Here is a 19,372-nt window from a genome sequence, read left to right as displayed (position 1 = left end):
TCGTCGTGCAGGCGCGAGTAAATAGAGAAAATCAGAGTAAACCGAGTAAATTTCTAGTGTTCCCACCATTCCCACCGCTCGATTAGGATCATTTATCCTCTCGCGTCCACCTCAGTGTGCGGCACCGGTTAACGATACCGCTTGTATTGTGCCCGTTCAAATGTCTCAGTATCCATGCTCAGTAATAGGTTGCAAGCCTAGTGATCGGCGAGGGCGCATTCGGCATAGCTTGCCGAGAGATGAAGCGCAGCGCCTTGCCTGGCTGCAATGCATTGGCCTTCCGGCCACGCAGAAGTATGCGCTTGTCTGTGATCGTCACTTCAAGCCGGAGGATTATAACCACGACCCGCGCATTCGACATGGAATGAGCACTGTGCTCAGGCTAGCGCTGCTCCCAGGCACACTGCCGACACTCTTCGTTCCGAACAGGCCTGTAAGTTACGAATTTTCGCGCTCAATGCGGAATCTACGCACGCTGATTATTCTCTTAACCGAGTATCATTTACTTGGCAGTTTCGGGTGCGTAGTGCGCGCAGCGTGGTTTAACAGCGCAGCTGGCCGTAATCTGTCCAACGCGAACAAGAAACTCCGCGCCGCGATGACGTCACTGCAAGTTGCCTAGCGACCGATTGCGCCACCAGCCCACCTGCCTAGACACTGCGCGCAACCGCTCGGTCGCGCCAGACGTAACGTCACGGCCAACTGCGCATGCGCTCTTTGGTTCTGTATAAAGCCGGCACGCGGCGCCAGCAGGCGCAGACATGGGGAGACCGAAGAAGGTTCGCAATGTTGATGAGGAATCCGCTTACCTGGAATCGCGGCGCGTGGCCAAGCGAGACTGCTGGACTCGACTCGTTCAATGTAGTCCACGACATTACCTACACAGTCCACGACAGTAGCTAGGAACCGATCAGCTCCGCTGTGCCTTTAGCCTTGTGCCACTAGCGCAAGCTACGTACGGCCGACTTTTTTAATGTCTCCTCATTTGTGAAATCATGCACAAGTAAAGATATGTGGATACAATCAACATGAAGCTGTTCCACCGTGCGTGCAGCACACTTTAAATACTACCTATTTCTGTGGTTTAGTAAGTGAACTAAGCAAGTAACATTTTCTACAGCTCTATCGTTTATGTCACACACAGTGTTGTTTTTAATGTTTTATTTATGAAATGAGGCAGCAGTAAATGTGCCGATTGAAACAAAGTTAAGCTGTGCTGCCATGCATTGCACCTAGAGTACAGTAATTCCTCTTAACCGCAACGAACGTAAGTTACCAAAAGCGAGCTCAAACTCAAATAGTGATTAGAGGATTTTCAGGATTTTCTGCGAGGCAAATGTGGATTAAAAAAAAATATTGAAAAGCCCTTGCGCCTTTCTACACTGTGTAGAAGTTGCAGCAGTGTCTTAATAAATCAGTGATGAGTGGATAAACAGTGTGCTTCATGCACCACCATACTTTACTTGGTACCTTTGCAGTGTGTGCCTGACCCACGCAGCAATGTTCCTGAAGCATCACAAACTGTAAGTGAGACGTGATATCCGAATGCAACGTCCGATTTTAGTGGTCTTGACGTGTTTGCAGTGCAAAACATGCAGATGCAGGCAAGCACCACAGTTGTCCACAGCCAGCACCCAGACGACACTGGATGACTGCAGCCGTCCTAAGACATCCGATAATGGCACACAAACGCTGACAATCCTGCGCACAGCTGCTACCCCGACACCACAGCAGGGTAAGTCTAGAGGAAATACTGATGAGCACTGGCTATCATGCTGGTGCAGTGGGTGGTCTTTCATGTTGAAATATATATATATAAACAAAACTTGAAATTCGGCAAGATGGTGCACACCTTCTGGGAACATCAAAGCGCAAAACCAGGCATTCACAAGACTGAAACATATAGGATGGGCGCTTGTCCTGTTTCTCTCGTTCATGTGAATGTCTGGTTTTGCACTGTAATGTACTTGAAATATGTATAGAGAGAGATAGGTAGGGGGATGAGCCAAAGTGACGTATCGCTTTAAAAATGAAGTAGGTACATGATATTTGTGGTGCAAATTACTTTTCAGACGATTGCGAGATCGAATCCTGGCCGCCACGGCTGCATTTTTGATGGAGGCGAAAATGTTCGAGGCCCGTGTTATTAGATTCAGGTGCTCGTTAAAGAACCCCAGGCGGTCAAAATTTTCGAAGCCCTCCACTACGGTGTCTCTCGTAATCATATTGTGGTTTTGGGACGCTAAACCCCAACAATTATTACTTTTTAGCCGATAAGCCGATAAGCCTGCTGGGTAGACCGGCTACCCTACGCTAGTGTAGAACAAATAAAAATTAGTTGGTGGAGACGAGACTAAATTGAGCGAGCAGTTCTCAGACATGGGGAAAGTAAATGAGTATGTGATTTGGAGAGCTCCCGTGTTCTGATACGGGAGAAATGCTTTCTGTGTGATAACGTGCTACATTACTGCAGTGACGCAGGTGCACTCTGATGTTCGAGTGCAAACCTCAACAGGCATGTGGACCGACAGCTGTGACATGTCCTTGCCACCAGCAACACCCAAATGGTCCACTGATCCTTCTGCTTTGCTGTGGGGGCCTCAAACTCGAGCTTCTTCAACACCAGTGCACGGCGCATTATTTGTGGATGCTGATCAGGCAGAAGAAATGGAGTGGGACAATTTAAGATCACCCGACTCCAGCTCGAGGCCTTCAGCAGAATAACTCAACAGCACTAGTGCTACGTATGTTACAATGAATCAGTTTTGTTCAGTCATAGCGTTCGCAGATGTGTTTGTTGTGTAACCAACACATCTAATGTGTTTGTTACATATGCGAATGCACAGGAAGTATGCAAACATGCGTGACGGCATGGATAAAACTGCTCAAAAAGGCATACAAATATTCTTAACAAGCTTAAACAAATGATGTAATGAGCCTGTTTTCAGATTTTTTAATTTGTGTTTTGGAGCCATTGTATGCTGCTAGGACTCATAGGATATGCTGCTAGGATTTACTGGCAGTGGTATAGCTTGACCTTGTGCTTTTGCTTGTAGTGTAGTTCACGTCATTGTGCAGCATCAAAAGGTATTAAGTTCCAAAAGTGATAGACATTAGCATTGAACAACGGTGGTCTAGTGGTTATGGCGCTCGGCTGCTGAACCGAAGGTCGCGGGATCGAATCCCGGCCGCGGCGGCTCCATTTTCGATGGAGGCGAGAATGTCTGAGGCCCGTGTACTTAGATTTAAGTGCACGTTAAAGAACCCCAGGTGGCCGAAATTTCCAGAGTCCTCCACTACGGCGTCTCTCATAATCATATCATGGTTTTGGGACGTTAAACCCCAGATATTATTATTATTAGCATTGAACATGTGTACCTGTCACGTGTATGTCTGTGCACACTGTAGTACACCACCAGTCGAAGAAAAAAACGAGGCATAGCGCTGCTGATAGTTTAAGCAGCATTTATATCTTCCTGCAACAGTACCATGCAATGAGACTTGAAATGTTGCCTTGAAAATAGTCTGCGATTGTATAAAGGTGTTGAATGCCTTAAAAATGACATACCGGAAGTACTTTAAACTTCAAGCAAGAGGTGGTAAATTTTCATGTCTAATGGGAAAACATATGCTGATGAAGAATATAGTACCACATACACCGGCACACTACCACAGTGAAGCACAAGAAATACTAAGGAGGCAGCAATAGCATTTGAAGAAAATACAGATGTGGGTCTGATTCTGAAGATGTCTTAGCACAGAAAAAAGCAGCAACCAGGAAACTGACGCCACAAAGAACACAACGATTAAACACTAAACAAATATGTAATCAGAGCTAGTACATTTTAGAAAATCAAAGTCCGCCATAACACACATGGTACACGTTGCTACTGAGTCAGTGATGTCACAAAACTTTTTAGGCATATTTAAGACCTCTCGGACCTCTCGCGGTTTTTTTTTTTTCTTTGTCACCGAGCTGGGGAGGGAAGCAAGCTCCGTGGCGTGCGTGAATTCCCTTCCCGCGAAATCGTAGCTCTTTCGAGCGAGGACGTGCTGAAACACTACGCAGAGGCGGGCATTTTTAATATTCACTATGTGTTGCCATAAGGATGCTTGCCACAGGCTATACATGTGACCTAACAGGGCATGTATTACACAGGGTGTCTACCGAGTTGACTTTTCTAAATTCCCTGAGTTTTCCAGGTTTTCCCTGAGTGTTTTTGCTAAAATTCCCTGAGTGAAGCAGAACTTTGTTTTATGTCAAGATGGGTAGAGACCATATCGCTCGGTGATGTCACTCTCTAATACGCACGTTAGAAAATAAAAACGACTTAATCCCATTTGAATAGTACATAGAACAGTTAAACCTCAATATAGCGAAGTTGGTAAAAGCGGCAACTCACTTCGTTATATCGAAACTTCGTTAAACTGAAATTTGACCTTTCATGCAAGGCATAGTTACTGAAGGATTAATCTTAAACTGAAAATGCCACAAGAATGCTCAACTAATATGGCAACATGAAAAAACTTTTTATTTTTTGCGTGGAAAAAAAAATCAATTTTGTTGAGCCTGAAGTGCAGCAATCACAGTTAAATGCCTTGCCGAGTGTCACATGTATATACGAAACAAATGCGGGTTTAATATACTGTGGAATTGCGCTTGTTCTGCTGCTGCGGGTTGTTGTCAAATCCTCGCGCGTTGCCCAGAGCAATGCAACGCCTTTGCTACCATGTTGCCCAGCCGAACCATTTGCTCTCCACGAATGCAAAACATCGAAAACCATCCCACGTTAGAAAAAAAGAGTCACAGTTTCACCGCGAGAGCAAAACAGTAAATCCGATAGCAACAAAGAGGAATTTTATATGAATGTAGGCTGGCAGCTCGCTCCTTCAGAAAATGCAGCCGCTGCACTGAGAGAAGTGCGCTATCTATGGCTCAGGGGCGGATTCAGGTACCTAATGGGGGGGGGGGGGGTTACAAAGGCTGAAGCCCCCGCTCAGCAGTGCATTTTGGTGGGTCACGCCTATTTAGAACAGCCCAGAGGGGATTATGGCGGTGCGTAAGAAGCCTTCGTTGTAAATGTGCATAGGGAAGCAGGAAAAGGTAGAGCGATGAGAGAGGTAGAGAGCAGGGACAAGATTCTCTTTACCCCTTTTGGGCAGTGGCAGGCAAAGCAACCTGAAAAAGGGGGCAAACTCAACAGGCAGCCTGACAAAGGAGGTGGACGACAGGCACTGAAGGGAGGGGGCAGGGGCTGGCTTAAGGGGGGGGGGGTCGCCGCTACGCCCCCCCCCCCCTTGGATCCGCCACTGCTATGGCTTCAACGGAAGTTTTGCAATTAGAGCACAATACCTGCACAGGTATGAGCCGTCTGCTGATCCCCACTAAAGATACCGCGGCACACGCGACCACGCCCGCTGGTATTAAGTACGCACTTCCTGTCGGACTCACGCAGCCCCCCCCCCCCCCCCAACCCGCCGGCTCCTATCTCCATGTGCCCATCACGCGAACGAGACGGTCGGCTCGTTTCATCTCTGCTTAAGCCCCGTTCGTCGCGGCAGCGCTCGCGCGCTTTCACTCGCGCATGGAGCATACGATGCGCGAGGTGATGTAATTGCGATTTGGACTTGATAAGGAAGATCATGGCAAAGGCATGAAATTCGTGTCGGAGTGTCTGTACAATTGCTATCGCAAAAAAAAGAAACCAATATAGCTGCGGGCTAAGGTCTCACGAAAGCACGGTAACAGCCTGAATTACGGCACATCCGATTATGGTGGAAACGTTACTGTTTTCCGACATTGCACGCCGAATCGAGCCAATGGGACCCGTGCTGGGGTCGCGAATTTCGGTCGCCGCTATGCCTTGGCTCTGAAAAGTTTTGTAATTCGGCTTTGTAGCAAACATCCACGTGGTGTGGCTGGTAATTGCGAGCTGCAGCCCCCCCAAAATATCGGTCGACTGCCTAAAACTTGTTTCAGCATGTGCCCTCATCGGGAAAAAAAGAAAAAAAAAAGCTTTCACTTGCTGTGAGTTACGCTAGCTCTTGCCTGGAAATTTATTCTATTCTTCACGGAGTCCTAAATAGCATCTTTGAAGCTCGGGATCCGAGCGAGTGAGCTCTCCGATAACAGCCAACAAGCGTCGTCTTTTTTCTCGCTGATCGGGATGGCTTGCCAGATACCAGCCTTGTCGAAGACATCCGCTTCCTGAACTATCGCGATCGCTTGCAAGATAACTCAAGCTCGTTACATCTACTGCTACCGCTTCTACAACTAATCATGCTTGTTACTTGACACGCGGCGATAACAAAAACACCATATCGGGCGCTAACGTACAGCACGCGCGAGAAAGAATACAGAACTACACCGCGTAGTCACTCAACACCCTGACAACATTGCGCGATACAATGTGTCGTGGTTCATGGTTCCCGCATGCCGCGCATTAGCCTGATTCTCTCCCACTCCACCGCTCCGAAGGCGATGACAGCATCGAGGTGCGCCACTTCCCCGCAGCCGCAGCGGCTGTTTGATTTGAAAAATGCGTTCACAAAATATCGAGCCAGCGCTACCGCGACTTTCGTTGCCTTTCAATAAAGTTACTGTGAATTTTCCCTGATGGGAGCACAATTTCCCTGAGTTTTCTTTGAGAATTTCCAGACTACCCAAAATCCCTGAGAATTCCCGGTTTTCCCGGTCGGTAGACACCCTGATTACACAGCCCTTACTGAAAAAAAAAAAAATCTAAGCACATATTTCAGTGACCTTTAGCTTCAAAACACGTGTTTCCATATGTAAACAGTGATTACTTTCAATATGCAGCAACTCAACTGATGAGGTTGACACGTTACTGCCTACCACAAGCTGCGGTGCCCGGGAGCCGACCACAGCATCAACATCTACAAGCCACAGCCATGGGGAGCCTGCTGCATAGCCTGACAGTGAACGTACGTTCATTGTTTCTGAAAGCTGCTTACAGCAGCTTTTATCCCCTACCTACACTATGTGCCAGATGCCTTGGCGTAAGCAGCTCTCTGTGGTTGGTTCAATGGTCGCAAGTCAGAGCACCTGCAGTAACTGCAAGAACATGCTAATGTGGAGGAACCAGCCTCTCATTGGAGAAAAACTGGCAGGCAACATATTAATGGCAGCGGGTCTGCTATTTTTTGTGTGTCCAGTGGCCACAGCGCTGCGATGGTTGCAGTCTATTAATGTGCAGGACATAATTTACCAGCGCTTCGTCCTCTACCAGAAGCTCTACCTGCTGCTAGCTGTAAATAAGGCACGTTTCCATTCTGCTCTACGAGTACAGGCATGCAAATAGTAATAGCTAGAAACAAAAATAATAAAATAATACTGAAACGTGTTCTCTTACTGTGCATGCATGATTGTCAGCCAAGTACTATCCTTGTGGAGTGACTCATCATTGCATTGTCCAGGTACTAGAACATTGGGCAGGAAATAGGCGATATTCATATAGCTTTGTGCTCCGGCATTGTCACGGCTCCCTCGCTGCCCGAACAGTGCACGAAACATCGGTAAGTCATAGCTGAATGAAGATGACAAACCAGCACTTGAAATGCTGCGATACGCAACTTGTTTCGTTTTCATGACCAGAAAAACATGGTGGATCGAGTGGGCTTGTCAACAGATGTGGGTGCACATTTTGAATATCCCCTATGACATGTTCACAAAAAAAAGCTCTACAATTTAAGAACATTATAATGAGCAATACAACAAAAAACAATGTAATATTCTCAGACTGGGAGAGAGCAGTGTGAATTAGAGATCAAATGGGACTAGCCAAGGGAAGCACAAATAACACACGACCATTTCAGCCTTCTGAAATAAAATTAAAACATTGCAGTGACAAAATTCTACTAAGCAATTCATTGTCAAATGTCCATATTACATCATTATGCAGCATACGTGGGTGTGCTAGCAGAGTATATTGCAAAAATCCAAAGGGCAGCCAGCCATTGCAAACAGCCGACCAGAGTATATTTTTCCGAGAGGCTGTACAGTGTAATGTCCAGCGATGCTTGTGGAATCTATAATGGAATCTTGGTAATGAATCTATACCAACTAGCCCGCCCATCAACCCTTATGCTTGTGGAACTCTGCAATTCAGGCAACTTGAGTAACAGCATCAAAATTCTTGTACGCAGCTTTACCACCAGCAGCAGACCAAGCTTGTGGCAAATGTAGCTGCTGACGAATTGGACTTGGCAGGGGATGGTCACTGTGATTCTCCAGGGCGTAGTGCCAAAAACTTAAAAGACGAATCACATCCTGCATCGTCAACAGGTGCAAGCCCGAGAGGTAAGCAAAAACCAGTGGGGTGATAGAAGTCGATCAGTGTAACAAGCTTAAACCCTCGCATGCTTATGCAGATGGATGCTGTGCCTAACAGCAATGCAGTGGAGAAGGAAGGTCTACAGAAAAGCCTGAGGAAGCTAGAAGGATGTGGAATAAAATTCCGATCCTTTACATCAGGTAACGTTCAAGACTGATTAATGCAGGAACCAACACTGCTGTTCTGTGCATATATAACAGCAGCATTTCATAGATTCATATGTTAAAGTATTGGCCAGCAAAACAAAATTCACTATTTAAAAAAAATATATTTTTTCAGGTTATGTCCACCAGCTGCATGTGATGTCATCAACAGAGCCTGCAGCAGAGCATCCAACAGCCATAGTGGTGCATGACAAGCCCGGCAAAGAAGCATTGGGTAGCACATTTCAAATCAAGGTTTCAATGCACTGCTCAAATTGGCTGAGGTGCCAGTACTTCATTTTAGTCAGCACAGGCAGGGGCTTCTACCCAAGGAGACATCTCTTTGTATAGACATGTCAATAGTGTGACACCCATGTGTCAACTCGGTCACTTGGCACGACATGCATGAATGCTACCTGAAATCCCAGCAACAAGGCAGACGTGCAACATGCACACTTTCTAAGGGCCATTACCCTGATATGGAACACTAGCATGAGCCTAAACCAAATTGTTCTGGGACAGAAATAGTTCAATGGCTGTTTTCCTTTTGAATGCTGTGTAGTTTAAAAGTATGTGCCTTGTAGTTAATTCTCGTTCTTTCCCGACATCGTTACTTTTAAATCTAACATTACTTTTCCATGTTACAGTTTAAAATAATTTATTTGTTTATTTAATTTATTACCAAATGTGACTGTATCTATGTAGTCTTGCCACGCTGAAGCAAGTCCAACCGCTGTCATCAAGCAAACAACTCAAAACATGGTGACCGAAGCCCTAGCAGCAACACACACTTCGTTCTCATCAAGTTTGCTTTGTGCATCCTAGCCTCATCATCATGACAATATGCTATGAATGGTGTCTTTTGGTCTTATTATTGGTCTTCAGGGTGTACCTCATCCCATGCAATTTTTGTTTCCTCAGCACTGTCTTTATTGTGCGTTATCAACTCCTTTCACTTACAATTTTTCAGTGCTTTGAGCACATTTTTGCTGTGATGCAACTCAATAAATAACCTGTATTTTGTCTTCATTGTGTATGTTTTTTCTGTGAGATTTTTTTTCTCCGGCAGAAGCAATTTGCACTGCATCTTTTATCTTAGTTCTTGCACATCTATTACAGTAGAACCCCGCTGATACGTTTTTGAAGGGACCGTAGGAAATAAACGTAAGAGACGGGAAACGTAAGAGCCGAAAAACAGGAAAAACGGCAAAATATTTAGTGGTACAGAATTTTATTTCAATTTTTACGAGCAGCACGAAAATTGGCGCGCTCAGCTGCGATCTAGTCGATGGATAGAAACGCGGAGCTTAGGACGGCCTTATCCACAGAAATGTAATCAACGTATGCGATTTTTTTAACACCAACAGCTGTAGGCATGAAAGAACTAAGCACACGCAATCACGACCGGCGCGGCGAGTCCGACCGCGAACCGCACGCACGACCATGCGAGCTCCAACCAGCTCGAACTCCTCCCGTTCTCCGACAAATAACGATGATGATGAGTCTACGCCAACGCGATGGCAGAAGTGAATGCCAATCTCGAAGGCCTTGCTTTCGCAAGCAATTACGTCATACACGCCATGTTTGTGCAATGCAAATCTCAGAGGCTATGCTTTTGTCAATAGCAAATGCCAATCTCGAAGGCCTTGCTTTCGCGAGCAGTTACGTCTAGACGCCATCTTTGCAATTTGAATCTCGAAGGCCATGCTTTTGTTTGCATCAATTGAAAGATTCTGTTGCTTGCGCCTCTCATGCGGCTAATATTACGGTCAAACGAGGCCAAGCTGCGTGAAAATGCGCCATGGCCGCTCTCTTTGGTAGTCACTCGGTCGGCTCCGGGCGCACTTCGCGACGTATCATACGGGAACGGTCCGACAGTTATGACGTAACAGCGGGGTTCCCAATACATTGTATCCTATGGGAGCTATGCCGGGACCGGCGGAAAACGAGGTAACAGCCGGGAAAACGCAGCAGTGAGGAACGTAACAGCGGGGTTCTACTGTATTTCGAAGCACACTGCAACTAACCTGCTTTGAACTTTGTAGGGGACCAGACCCTAGTCAGACTCCAATTTGTAGCTTTCTTTCTGTCATCTACATATTCCTCAAGGAGAAATAAAAGTTCGTTTGATTGATTGATATTTTCACTCTTAGACTAAAAGTTACCCCCACATATGTTTCAAGACTGGGCAACACACAATGCTGAAGCTTCTGCTTCAAAACCACATGTGTACACAGTTTGATCAAACCATTTTACTGAATGTGTAAAATCTTGGTTATTCTTCGTTCATGAACATGAGTGAAATATACAGTGCTAAAAGAGTTGGGGGATGCGTGACACTGCATCAATGCATTGAAGGCGGGTTTATGCATAAAGTGGTGCTGCAGTTTGACAAGGAATGAATTGTTCAAGAGTGTTATCAGATTTGATAGTTGCACTATAACTGCACACCACTTGAAGCAAACAGAAAAAAGCCATAGTGATGTGATGTGAATACAACACTGAGGTTAAAGATTTGAGTATGCAGATGTGGTCACAAAAAGGAAGCAATGCTGCCTATTCTAAACTATGATCAATGCGGTCAACTAACTGTGGTTGTGTGTGCATACGAGAGAAAGATTACTTAAACAAGTGCAACAATGATGATCTGATGACACTTAACTAGTGCAAATGGGGGTGTTGAAAGCAGACATGTCGCTGAGAGATACTCCTGCCTGATCATCACAACAACACATGCAGGCAGAATGACCCTGTTGCGGCACCTGTGGGGGTGGTATTACCGCCTGTAAGGTAGTTTTTGCCTCATGGCACCCGCGCGTCATAGCTTAATCGTCGCCGAGTGAGAGTTGGCACTGCACTCCCGAGGTGGCGCCACCTGGTGGGAGCGAGGTTACGCAGGGTTGTGAGGAGGGAAGCTCAATCTCTTTTTGGGGCTGGGCGCAGCTGTGGACGGTCGGCTCTCGGGGGAAGTCTGTGCGGATGATTCCGCAGCTCAGTCTCACGGACTCCCATGGCGAGTCAAACGTCGACGATGACGCATCACATGGTACATTGTATGTGTTATGTTGCTTGTGTGTTTTATGTTCTCTGTTTTATTGGCATTAGATTGGGTTATTTGGCATGTTACTTCAGTTATTTGTTAGAGTTGGCTGGCGAGCTCACTGTTATGTAAAAGCTATTAATAAATGTCCACATGTTTGTTACGCTACGCCATGCGCCGAGTTTGTTCCATGATCGCGGCTCACGTCTCAAGACCTCACACACCCAACTCGCTTCCACACCCATTTGGTGAAGAGCCGGTACGTGAAGAAACGGTATTTTGTGTAAACCAGCTAGCACTGCATGAGAATGTGGTTCAAATTAACAGCACAGGCTTAGTGTTCCTTGTACAACCAGATTAACCTCTATGTGGTAGCTGGTGCGACCAACTACATGTGAAAACATTGGGGAAACTTGCGAGCCAGCATGCTTGCTGGGTATTAGTTTTGCACGTGGGCCTTCTGCCGCATCCGTTTGCGATGTGAAAGGCTAAGCAGATAGCGCACGTAACTACACTTGAGTATGCTGGTAAACGCAACACGGTTACACTATTAATAATGCTGCAAGTTTCTTACTTGCGGAGCTCCGGATCCATCTGGATGCCTGGTGAGGGGACCTTTAAGTACACCATGAGCAGGTCCGAGTCCGAAATCATGCCACCAGAGATCTCACAGAGCCCAAACACGCTGCATTCACATGAGTTTGCCTTCCATTATAGAAGGCCAACCTGAATGGCAACTAAGCACAACAACTGAGCCATAAGAGATCGATTACCACTTTACTGATAGCAATAAATGAAAATGTAATGGTTCGTTCAGATAAATTGGCACTTTATACTACATTGGTAACGAATTCAAATGCACTGAAGAGTCCTCTCTGTGCTCAAGGTGATAACGTGGTGGTTTCCTTGGTGAGTGCATTTACCAGGTGGTGAGAAAGCAGTCGCCGAAGCTCTTTTTCTTCTGCCTTGGTCCAGTTCTGTGAGCAACAAAACGGATAACAAAGATTTCAAGCATGTGGAAAGCATATATACCCACATGGCAAAACAGCATCAGTTTAAACTGAACGCTAAAACAAAGAATGCACAAGTTAAAACTGGTGCACGTCAAACAAAAATTTCTCTGGGGTCAACGAAGTCTACACATTGCAGTTGAAACTTGTTTTAAAAAGTGATGACCGCACTCGCATTGTTTCATAAAATTGAGAAAGGAATTTTTTGGTTCTTTGAAATATAAAATTATAATGCAGCAACACCCGAAAGCTATCGCAGCATTTTATTAGCCACTAACACACGCCTGCACGTGTGAAAAGTCTGCAAGGGCAGTTCAAACATGAGCCTCTCAACTCCGGGCGATACCAGCGAGGTAGATGTTCATGTGAAGCTATGACAAGCTGCCAATATCAAAAGACGGGGAGAATGAATGCAGTGAATGCAAGCACACAGAGCAAGAAAGTTGGGAGGAGAGGATCAGTGCAGTCTGTCGCATAAACCATTAAATAATGAAAGCAACCACCACGTTCCTGTGGGAGCATTTACACACACAACAAACCACCACTGCCCCTAGCGCCATTTGGTACGTAAAATCATTACTGACTGTTAATCCGTTGTTCCGTGCATGAGTGTGGCGTGCAGCTAGCCAGAATAAAAGTAGGGTTGTGACTAGGGCCGCTGAATGCTTTAACGCAATAATGCTACGGCGAACGCCCGAAGGAAAGCCCCTCTTTGTCAAAATTGGCACGAAATCACTGCATTTTTTACTCATTTATTTCCAAAAAGATTTCATTACATCGGGTTTACTGACACGGTAGCTCCATTCATTCCGAGTTGATGACAACACTAAACGCTATGAGTACCTGCCCGGGAATGGAAATTCCTTCGTTAGATCGGGAAATTCATAAAATCGGGTTTTGTTATACCAAGTTTTAACTGTAGTGGAAAATGTTGGATGTACTATTGCTTGCACAAAAGCAGTCCATACATGGTTTCATTGCGCTTGTTTCTGTCCTGAATACATCTAGTATTGTTATGTTGGTCACTGAAGACATAAGCAAGCTCTTGTTCAAAAAAACATAAAAAATTTCAACTGCATATTGTGGGGATCGAGGCATGCCTGAACCCAATGCGTGGGCATTTTGTGTTTTCTGCTGGCCCCTTCCCTTTCCCGTTCACCTGTGAGGGCTCGCTGCAAACAGGCAAGGGAAAGCCACTATTCGTAATGAGCTGGTTCTCGATGGTGGTGCTGTGCACAGCCTCGGGAACTGTGAAATTTGGCATGACCGAAACACGCGCAGCAGGACAGATCTCCTCTTCGCAGACAGTGCAGCTCAAGGTCGCATTTCCCTTCCCATGCTAACCCCTTCAGGATTCCTTTGGACTGCAGCTTGCCTATGGTGCCTGGCACTTACAACAAGCATGTATACCTTGTGCTAGATCCAGTTCCATGTGCTCAGTCAAAGAGTAGTGTCTAGTGCTCGTGCGTGGTCATACTGTGCTGAGCTGCACTTACCAGAGGCCCATGCATGCAGATAGTTGCCCAAATTCTGTGAACAGGCCCAGTGGTCATCACGAAAGTATGCAGCATAGTCGCGTGGGGGGTGGGTTCATTATGCGAGGGGGTTCATTACGCGAGTAAATACGGTATATTGTACTAGTTGCAAGTGATATGACAAAGGACATTGTACAGTCAAACCTGGATATACCTATCACATCTGAAGGGGATGACAAAAAAGTTCTATAGTACACAGGTAATTTGATGTATAAAATATTTTATATATGTAAAATATATTCAAGGTGATTTTAGTTTTACAGCTGTTTAATACAGCCGAACCCACTTATAATGATCCCAGATATAACGATCTATCGGTTATAACGACCATATTTCGGTGCACTTACGATTTTTCTATGCTGCCCATTGAAATTGCGTCCACATATAGCGAACATTTTTCAAAGCCTCCTACTTTTACAACGAACACTTCAGACACGGTCACGGTAAAAATATTGCGTATACGAAGCAAAAAAAAAAAAGTTAAAGCAGGCCTTGTAAAGCATGAGAGGAGCGCGCTCGCGCGTGCCCCGCTCCAGTATACTCGTGACGAAGATCGGCGAGCACCGCACGCGGATTTCGGACGCTGCAAGCGAGGTCGCTCACTTTCCAGGCATTTCCTTAGTGGCAGAATGGCAGAGACGAATAAAAAGAAATAGGAGGCAGCATAAAGCCTTGTGGTCAGCTTTCGCACGGCAACCTTTTCTGGCGCCGTACTCTGCAGCTACGACCGCCTACGATGAACCTAGGCCTTGGAACGCAAGAAGCAATAAAATGCAATAAGCGATGACCGCGCTAACTTTTCGGCGCTTAAAAGTTCATTGCGTCGACGCCACAATGTGCCGCAAAATGTCTTTCGTCTTTCGGTAAGGGCAGAGACCGGCTGATCAAAATTACGATTTCCTCGCGATTGCGGCGATTCCTTCACGGATAAGCATCAGAAGAGAGCGAAGGCGATGTGGCGGCCGGCGATGAACATGCCGTTATGATTTATCGCCGGCAACCTTATCACAGTCATCTGCAGCTATCGGCTCGGCTGCACGTGTGGTGTAAACTGTTCGGGGTGACGGCGGTACAAGCAGTACAAGCGCGCGATGCCACTGCCGTTCGAAAGTTCGCTTCCGCCGCGCCGTGCGAGATAAAGTGCGCGTCGCTTCGTGTAAACGAAACTAGCTCGCTGGTGTTGAGCGACACAGGCACCGAGAAACGTTGATGCACTTACAGCGAGCGTATAGCGTGTTTTATTAGGCGGCAACCCAAGCGCGCCGCGCCTGTCGTGCAGGGCCGTCAGAACATCGCGGAGACGTAGAGTGCGCGTTGCTTCCAAAATGCTTGTCTTCGCCACGTTGAACGAACAGGCCGCTCGTCGCACCCGTGCACGCTCCGAAGTGAAGCGGGCACAAAGAGCGCACAAATGCGCGTACAAATGCAAGCGGCCCAGCAGTGATGGCGTGATCCGAGTAGGCGACGCGCTGCACGCAACTAGCCAGGGATGATCGGCTCCACGGAGCGGTACCGCGGTTCAATGAAACGTTGTCGCTTCACTGCAAAGGCGGTTTAATTCACTCGTGCAGGCAGCGGGCCTCGCTTCACAACGCGAAAAGGCCTAACTTCTCACCGGAGGAGTTGCTAGCACTTTTCAATAAAAATTCGCAGAAAAAACAAACGGCTTGGTCGCTAAATGCATGTTTTTGAGGGCGAGTCCATTTACAACGAACTACTGATATAACGACCAGTTTTCGCGGCACTTTCGAGTTCGTTATAAACAGGTTCGACTGTATACACAATAATTCGTTATATGTGGGTTCAATTTATGCGGGTTCTAGTGTGTTCATTATTGCAAAGCAGGTGACGTGACAGGAAACGTCAAGTTCGTTTTCAATTGAGCAAGACTTTCTAATGATGTGTGAATTCGAATGTGATGTGTTGATTAGTTATGAGCAAGTTTCCTATCGAAACTTTGTTTTACTGAAAACTTTGGTGTGCGGTGTGTGTACAGAGTCGTCGTGGCCTCTCGGAAGCAATTACATTGTTTCCTATTGTACTAGCCTTGGATGGGTAAAGTTCAGACCATCCTAGATATGAAAGCCAGCTCACTATGCACAGAAGGTATTTTATCATTCGGCACTTCTTAGTAATTATTTGCAGTGAACGACTAGTACTTGCTGGCACTCGCCCACATGATAGACACATGCTACACAGCCATGTTCCCTCACACCTGCCAACAGCCACTCGAGCACCTTGTTCATACATGCCCACTCATACTTAGTGGCCACTCACCCCTGTTGATACCCACACCCACTTACATCCCTTACACCCCTTACGTCATATGCTAACATTTAGGGATGGGCGAATAGTAAATTTGAGGTTCAAAGCGAATCCGAAGTAAATAGTGATTTGGTCGAATAATTTCGAATCGAACAGTTCGAATAGTACTCACCACGTATTAAGAAAAATGAGCATTTTTGTCATGACCTTGCACAATGTTTTTAAGAATTGGAACTAGGTATGAGTGAATGTCACTTTTTTGGTTTGAAGTGAAGTGGAAGAAACCTTGAATAGTATAAAAATTTGAATAGCAGTAGGGTGCAAGTTATAAGTGGTAAAATACGTTACAGTTTAAAAATTACTAGACTTAGCGCATATAAGCCCATATAACACGCTTCTAAACTTTAAAAAACATATGTACATTTAACCTTGAAGTGTGGCTTCGCGGCAGTGCAGATTTCCCCTCGATGGGTGGTTTCACGGCACAGCAACCAGACGCTGCAGTGAAACCACCTTTACAGGGAGTCATGTGTGGTCAAATATGTACATATATTCGTTCATGTCGAATACTTCGAAATTTCGAATAATCTAAATTCGTATCGAAGCGAATTCGAATACTTTAATATTCGTTCGAATATTCGAAACGCCCGAATATTCGCCCATCCCTACTAACATTCCATCTATCGATTATGAAACGAGTGTGATGTGAATATGAGTCAGTGCACTTATGAGTGAGCAAAACCACACGGGATGAAAAACACCACACCCAACGATGCACATACATGACTCGAGGCAGGCCTTTTTGGAGGAAAACAACCGAGAGTACCACTAGCATGTTGTGCAGGCGCCCCATGTTGTGAAGGTGGTGACTAGTGTAGGCAGAGTTTTCAAAATTGTGTTCCTTCTTTTGAAAAGATGGAAAATGGAAAACTCAAACATTTTTCCAACCTGTTGCGATTCTGGCACTTCAATCGGGTTTCCAGATGCTGTGCTTCCTGCCGACACTGCCTCCAGGCAGCTCAACAACTGCACCACCTGATTCGTATCCAGCAGGAGCTCCGTCGAGTCTGACAGCGTGTGAATGGCATCCCTGAGCAGCCGAGGCCATAAACTGCAAGCAGGCCACAAATTCGGTAACTGCGCTGTTGGCACACAATCAGAACGAGTGACTGATTGAATGAGTGTCCTAAATTAATTTCTAAGTGTGGAACACTTTAGGGTCCCAGCCTGTCGTGTGCTGTCATCTTATGCTGTCATAGCTTGGCATAACGCAGGCAAGACCATGAATAGCATAGCCATCTGTAGCATATTGAGCGCATGCTCGAGCCAAGGAGAAGTCTTCTTGTTCTTCGAGCGCCTTGATGATGATAAGTGCGGAGCAATTTAGGAGGCCCAGACTATCGTATGCTGTCGTCACTTGGTGTAATACAGGCAAAACCACGTATAAAAATAGAAAAAAAGAGGAAGCAAGCGAGAAATAGAAAAAAGAGAAAAAATAGGAAGAAAAATAGAAAGAGCAAGAAAGAGAAAAAATAGAGAGGAAGAATAAATAGAAATAAAGAGAGAAAAGAAGACAGAAAAAAAATTTAGGAGGCCCAGACTATCGTATGCTGTCGTCACTTGGTGTAATGCAGGCAAAACCACGTATAAAAATAGAAAAAAAGAGAAAAAATAGGAAGAAAAATAGAAAGAGCAAGAAAGAGAAAAAATAGAGAGGAAGAATAAATAGAAATAAAGAGAGAAAAGAAGACAGAAAAAAAATTTAGGAGGCCCAGACTATCGTATGCTGTCGTCACTTGGTGTAATGCAGGCAAAACCACGTATAAAAATAGAAAAAAAGAGGAAGCAAGCGAGAAATAGAAAAAATAGGAAGAAAAATAGAAAGAGCAAGAAAGAGAAAAAATAGAGAGGAAGAATAAATAGAAATAAAGAGAGAAAAGAAGACAGAAAAAAAATTTAGGAGGCCCAGACTATCGTATGCTGTCGTCACTTGGTGTAATGCAGGCAAAACCACGTATAAAAATAGAAAAGGAGGAAGCAAGCGAGAAATAGAAAAAAGAGAAAAAATAGGAAGAAAAATAGAAAGAGCAAGAAAGAGAAAAAATAGAGAGGAAGAATAAATAGAAATAAAGAGAGAAAAGAAGACAGAAAAAAAATGGAAAAAGAGAAAAAGAAAGAAAGAGAGGAGGAAAGAAATAGAAAACCGAAGAGAAACAAAGCAGGCTGCCCAGCTCTGCACTTCCTTCAGGCTTGCCACCCCTATTGCGAAGCTGCCTTAATTTTTTTATTTATTGTTTTTACTGTGTAATGTTTCAAAGCAATATCATAGAAAACTGGGCAAGCTGGCTAGGATGCATCATCGTAAATGACGCAAAACCATACAGAATAAAGAACACCAAAATGACAACAGTGTGACACCAAATGCATCAGGGTGCCTTCGACTTCTCTGTCTGACAAAGAAATGAAGTTTTAAAACCTGGAACTTGGGAGTTGCATTACGGAGGCATGGGCACCCCATCTGCTTGGCAGTTTATTTTGCTGCCTGTTGTGTAGACTTCATTCAGAGTACACTCGTATTATCTTATTTTGATATTTTATTTTTCTGCTATGCGTACCGTAACGAAAGCTTCTGCTTTGAAAGAAATAATGCATTGGCTGGAAGTAAGCACTGCATTAATTTGTTTTGTCCATGTTTAAGCATAGCACTGCTGGTTTGGCCACTTACAATCAACTAAGCTTGGACCAGCACCTTAAAAAGACTGAACAGGTGTGACAGCAGGCACGGTCTTAATGCTATGATTGTGTCAGTTCACTATTTAGGACATCAATGGAGTGACACTGCCTGATACAACCATGCTTTCCACTTTCGTGTACCTGTTGTGCACCTGTTGCAAAATCTTAATGCTTCCCTGGAGAATGAAAATTACTTTCTGTGGTAGCTACCATTAAGGAGGTGAGGATGACTGTGAAATGCAATCAACTAAGTTTAAGTAAAAAATTGCCTCAACTAATGTGTTCATAAATA

At 45.2% G+C, this 19,372-nt stretch overlaps 2 protein-coding genes across 5 annotated transcripts in view; one reads left to right on the top strand and one right to left on the bottom strand.

Moving 5' to 3' along the window:
* The first annotated feature begins 68 nt into the window (after nucleotides 1–68).
* LOC119390044 (uncharacterized) lies at nucleotides 69–9,607 on the top strand. Of its 3 annotated transcripts, XR_005183211.2 has the most exons (8): nucleotides 69–433; nucleotides 1,479–1,523; nucleotides 1,585–1,735; nucleotides 2,474–2,744; nucleotides 6,821–6,945; nucleotides 8,167–8,320; nucleotides 8,392–8,494; nucleotides 8,634–9,607. XR_005183211.2 is itself a non-coding variant. In XM_049414628.1 (6 exons), the coding sequence occupies exons 1-6, from the start codon at nucleotides 161–163 to the stop codon at nucleotides 8,406–8,408; spliced, it is 765 nt and encodes a 254-aa protein (XP_049270585.1). In that variant the 5' UTR covers nucleotides 69–160; the 3' UTR covers nucleotides 8,409–8,590. The 3 variants fall into 3 exon arrangements, 1 of the variants encoding a protein (XP_049270585.1); XR_007415759.1 differs by lacking the exon at nucleotides 2,474–2,744; XM_049414628.1 differs by lacking the exons at nucleotides 2,474–2,744; nucleotides 8,634–9,607 and having other exon boundaries at nucleotides 8,392–8,590.
* Nucleotides 9,608–12,349: 2,742 nt separating this feature from the next.
* Nucleotides 12,350–19,372, bottom strand: part of LOC119390041 (nuclear pore complex protein Nup85) — a 48,006-nt gene continuing 40,983 nt past the window's right edge. For both annotated transcript variants that reach the window (XM_037657561.2, XM_049414627.1), the window contains exons 21-22: nucleotides 17,296–17,458; nucleotides 12,350–12,514 (exon numbers count right to left, since the gene is read on the bottom strand). In XM_037657561.2, the coding sequence (XP_037513489.1) occupies nucleotides 12,419–12,514; nucleotides 17,296–17,458 (259 nt within the window). In that variant the 3' untranslated portion in view covers nucleotides 12,350–12,418. The remainder of the gene's footprint in view (nucleotides 12,515–17,295; nucleotides 17,459–19,372) is intronic.

This window comes from Rhipicephalus sanguineus, chromosome 4 (assembly GCF_013339695.2).
Source record: "Rhipicephalus sanguineus isolate Rsan-2018 chromosome 4, BIME_Rsan_1.4, whole genome shotgun sequence".
Taxonomy (NCBI): domain Eukaryota; kingdom Metazoa; phylum Arthropoda; class Arachnida; order Ixodida; family Ixodidae; genus Rhipicephalus; species Rhipicephalus sanguineus.
This window is presented reverse-complemented; position numbering and strand designations above follow the sequence as displayed.

Excerpts from the sequence above, each read along its gene's own strand:
- LOC119390044 (XM_049414628.1), top strand. The coding sequence starts at position 161 with ATGTCTCAGTATCCATGCTCAGTAATAGGTTGCAAGCCTAGTGATCGG. Across the intron at positions 1,736-6,820 it reads TACCCCGACACCACAGCAGG|CAACTCAACTGATGAGGTTG; the intron begins GTAAGTCTAGAG and ends TTCAATATGCAG. Across the intron at positions 6,946-8,166 it reads TGCATAGCCTGACAGTGAAC|CTTTACCACCAGCAGCAGAC; the intron begins GTACGTTCATTG and ends TCTTGTACGCAG.